The following is a 2,500-nucleotide window of genomic DNA, read 5'->3' as shown; positions in this document are numbered from 1 at the left end:
TCTTGATGCCGCTGTCGCGGCAACCGTGCCTTTTGTGAAAGGCGCTATTCAAGGGGCTGCGAACTTTGCTGTTGCACATCCAGTCATCGCCGGCGCTGTTGTTGGAGGTGCGGTGTTGTACGCCGTTTACAAGAACTTCGACGAGATCAAAGCTGCTGCTGGCCGCCTCTGCGAGTCCATTCAGGAGGGCTGGTTTGAAATGACAGCCCGCCCTGAGGATCGGCTGAGACGTGCGAACGAACAACTGCAAGAGCTCCAAGTTAGCTACGGCACGCTCTGTGCCCGGGTTTGCACGGAGGTCCAAGTCCACAAGGCGCTTGAGACTCAGGAGACACGCGAGGCTGTGCAAGAGGCCGTTCGAAAGCGCAAGGAGGCACGCCAGGCCCTGGACAAGCTCAGCGACAAGGTCGTTACCCTCATGAAGTCATGCGCCAAGTAGCTTGACATGAACACGAACACCACACCGCCCACCGAGCTTCGCCTCTTCGCACAGCCTCCCCTTCTCAATCTTGGCTTCCATGTCGATTACCACCTCTGCTCATGACCACTGCTGCTGTTTTTGTTGTATCCTCCTTCCCTGGTCTGCACGACTTTCCTTTCCATGTGGTTTCCTCGTATGCTCCTCTCACACAATAAATGATGTACACGTCCAACCTCCTCAAAGTGCTGTCAAACGTAACTCAAGCGCATTGTCCTCAATATGAGGGTGTTGAGCCCACGTGTTGTTTGTGTTGGATGTGATGAATTCACATCACCAAAGCAATTCTTGGCTGCCCCAGACAAGCCCTGGGAGAGGGCTGGGGATGGAGAAGGAGCCAGAGTTGCAGCGATTGTGTGCATGCATGTGTGGTTGGTGTTGGCATCGTGTTGTGCATCGTGTTTGTTGTCCGGTGCATCACTCAAGCACTCAAGTTGCTCCCCTTTGATGTTGTGCCTGTGACTGCTGCAGGTGAATATGGATGTACCTCTGTGCGGCTGGCCTGTGGCCAAGACTTCATGTGACCGGGCTCAACCGCACGAACATCGCCTCACAAGCGGATGTGTGTGTGTGTGTGTGTGTGTGTGTGTTCATGTTGTGGATCACATGGATGCAAGGTGCTTTGTTTGTGCGCTGATGGCTGCCTCGAACCGTGATTGCCACCCCCTTACTGTGTCCTTGAAAAGTTGTCTTTACTTCAGCATACACACGTACGTCACAGTGCAGGCACGGCTGCGTGCAAGGTGAGCACGAAGGAGGGAAGCTGCTCGTAGTTGAAGGGCTGGTTCAGCGACAGCACAGCGCCACTGCACTCCGTGTACCCAGCAGCAAGCGTGCCGTTGTTGCCTTCCTGTGGTGAAACGCTGACACACGACGGCTGCGTCTGAATGGTGATGTTAATGTTGGCAGGATCGGTTGCAATGCCGGTGATGACGACACTGTCATCTTCGTCTGGGTCAGTGATGGTGACGCTCAGGGTGACCGCGCCCGGCAGCGCATTCTCCGGCACGCGTGTGGGTGACACCACAATGGACGATGGGGCCTCGTTCACGTCACCAATGGCGATGCCAGCGTGCGTGGTGGGCGAGTCGTTCACGCCGTCGCTGGCTCGTGCCCAGAAGAACAACCTGGCGTCGCTGCTGCTGCTGCTGCCTCCCTCAAAGTTAACGGGAGTGGCGAGCACGATGGAGGCGCCGTCCACAGCTACGAACGCGCTGTCTTGGCCGCCAACAACGAAGCTGACGGGCGTGCCTTCTGGGTCTGTGGATGCGAGCGTGGCAATCACGGTTCCAACAGCCGTCGTTTCGGGCACGGGGATGATTGTGACATCGCTGCTATTGTCACCGCCGTTTCCAAGAGTTGGGGTAATGGTGGGTGCTGTTGGTGGCTCGTTCACATCTGCAACCTCATAAGTGAACTGGCGGGAGACAGGGATGCCGGAGAGGTCGACTGCGGTGACGTTGAAGGTGCGGGCGGGCTGTGTTTCGAAGTCGAGTGGTGCGTCTGCCAAGATGACCACCTCGTTGGTCTGCGCAATGGTCAGGCGCCCGCCGTCATTGTCCGAGAGCACAAAGATGGTGCTGTCCTGCGCGTCCTCGTCAATCGTGCTCAGCGTGCCAAGGACAATCGCCTGCGAGCGAACCTCCGGCACAGGCTCAGACGCAGCAAACACGACGGCCGTGGGTGGCTCCTGCACGTCCACCACATCGAGGGTGAGGTTGGCTGTCGCGAACACGGTGCCGTCGTTGACGTCGCTGCACCACACAGCAAACGTGAGCGAGGCGCGCTCCTCGAAGTTGACGGTCATACCCGCGGCCACGGTGAGTGTGTTGGGCGGCAACAAGGAGAGCAAGGCGCTGTCGCCGCCAAAGAGCAGCTGGCACGTGTGCTCGTCACCGCTCCTGTCCTCATCAAACGCAACGATGGTAGCGATGGGGATGCCTGGTGGCGTGTTCTCCGCAACAGAGCTCGTGCTGAGCTCCAGCAAGTACGGTGGCTCGTTGACGTTGAGGATGGTGATGT

At 57.9% G+C, this 2,500-nt stretch overlaps 2 protein-coding genes across 2 annotated transcripts in view; one reads left to right on the top strand and one right to left on the bottom strand.

Annotated features, from left to right (window-relative positions):
* PTSG_06481 (uncharacterized protein) overlaps nt 1-666 on the top strand; it is a 1,023-nt gene extending 357 nt beyond the window's left edge. Inside the window, exon 1 of the mRNA XM_004991806.1 lies at nt 1-666. This exon is cut by the window's left edge and continues 357 nt beyond it. Within this exon, the coding sequence (XP_004991863.1) occupies nt 1-439 (439 nt within the window). The 3' untranslated portion in view covers nt 440-666.
* Nucleotides 667-1,193: 527 nt separating this feature from the next.
* The window catches only part of PTSG_06480 (uncharacterized protein), a gene marked incomplete at both ends in the record, with an annotated part of 3,645 nt that continues 2,338 nt past the window's right edge, over nt 1,194-2,500 (bottom strand). Inside the window, one exon of the mRNA XM_004991805.1 lies at nt 1,194-2,474. Within this exon, the coding sequence (XP_004991862.1) occupies nt 1,194-2,474 (1,281 nt within the window). The remainder of the gene's footprint in view (nt 2,475-2,500) is intronic.

This window comes from Salpingoeca rosetta, assembly GCF_000188695.1.
Source record: "Salpingoeca rosetta unplaced genomic scaffold supercont1.18, whole genome shotgun sequence".
Taxonomy (NCBI): Eukaryota; class Choanoflagellata; order Craspedida; family Salpingoecidae; genus Salpingoeca; species Salpingoeca rosetta.
The sequence above is the reverse complement of the archived record's forward strand: the minus strand, read 5'-3'. Positions and strand labels throughout refer to the sequence as shown.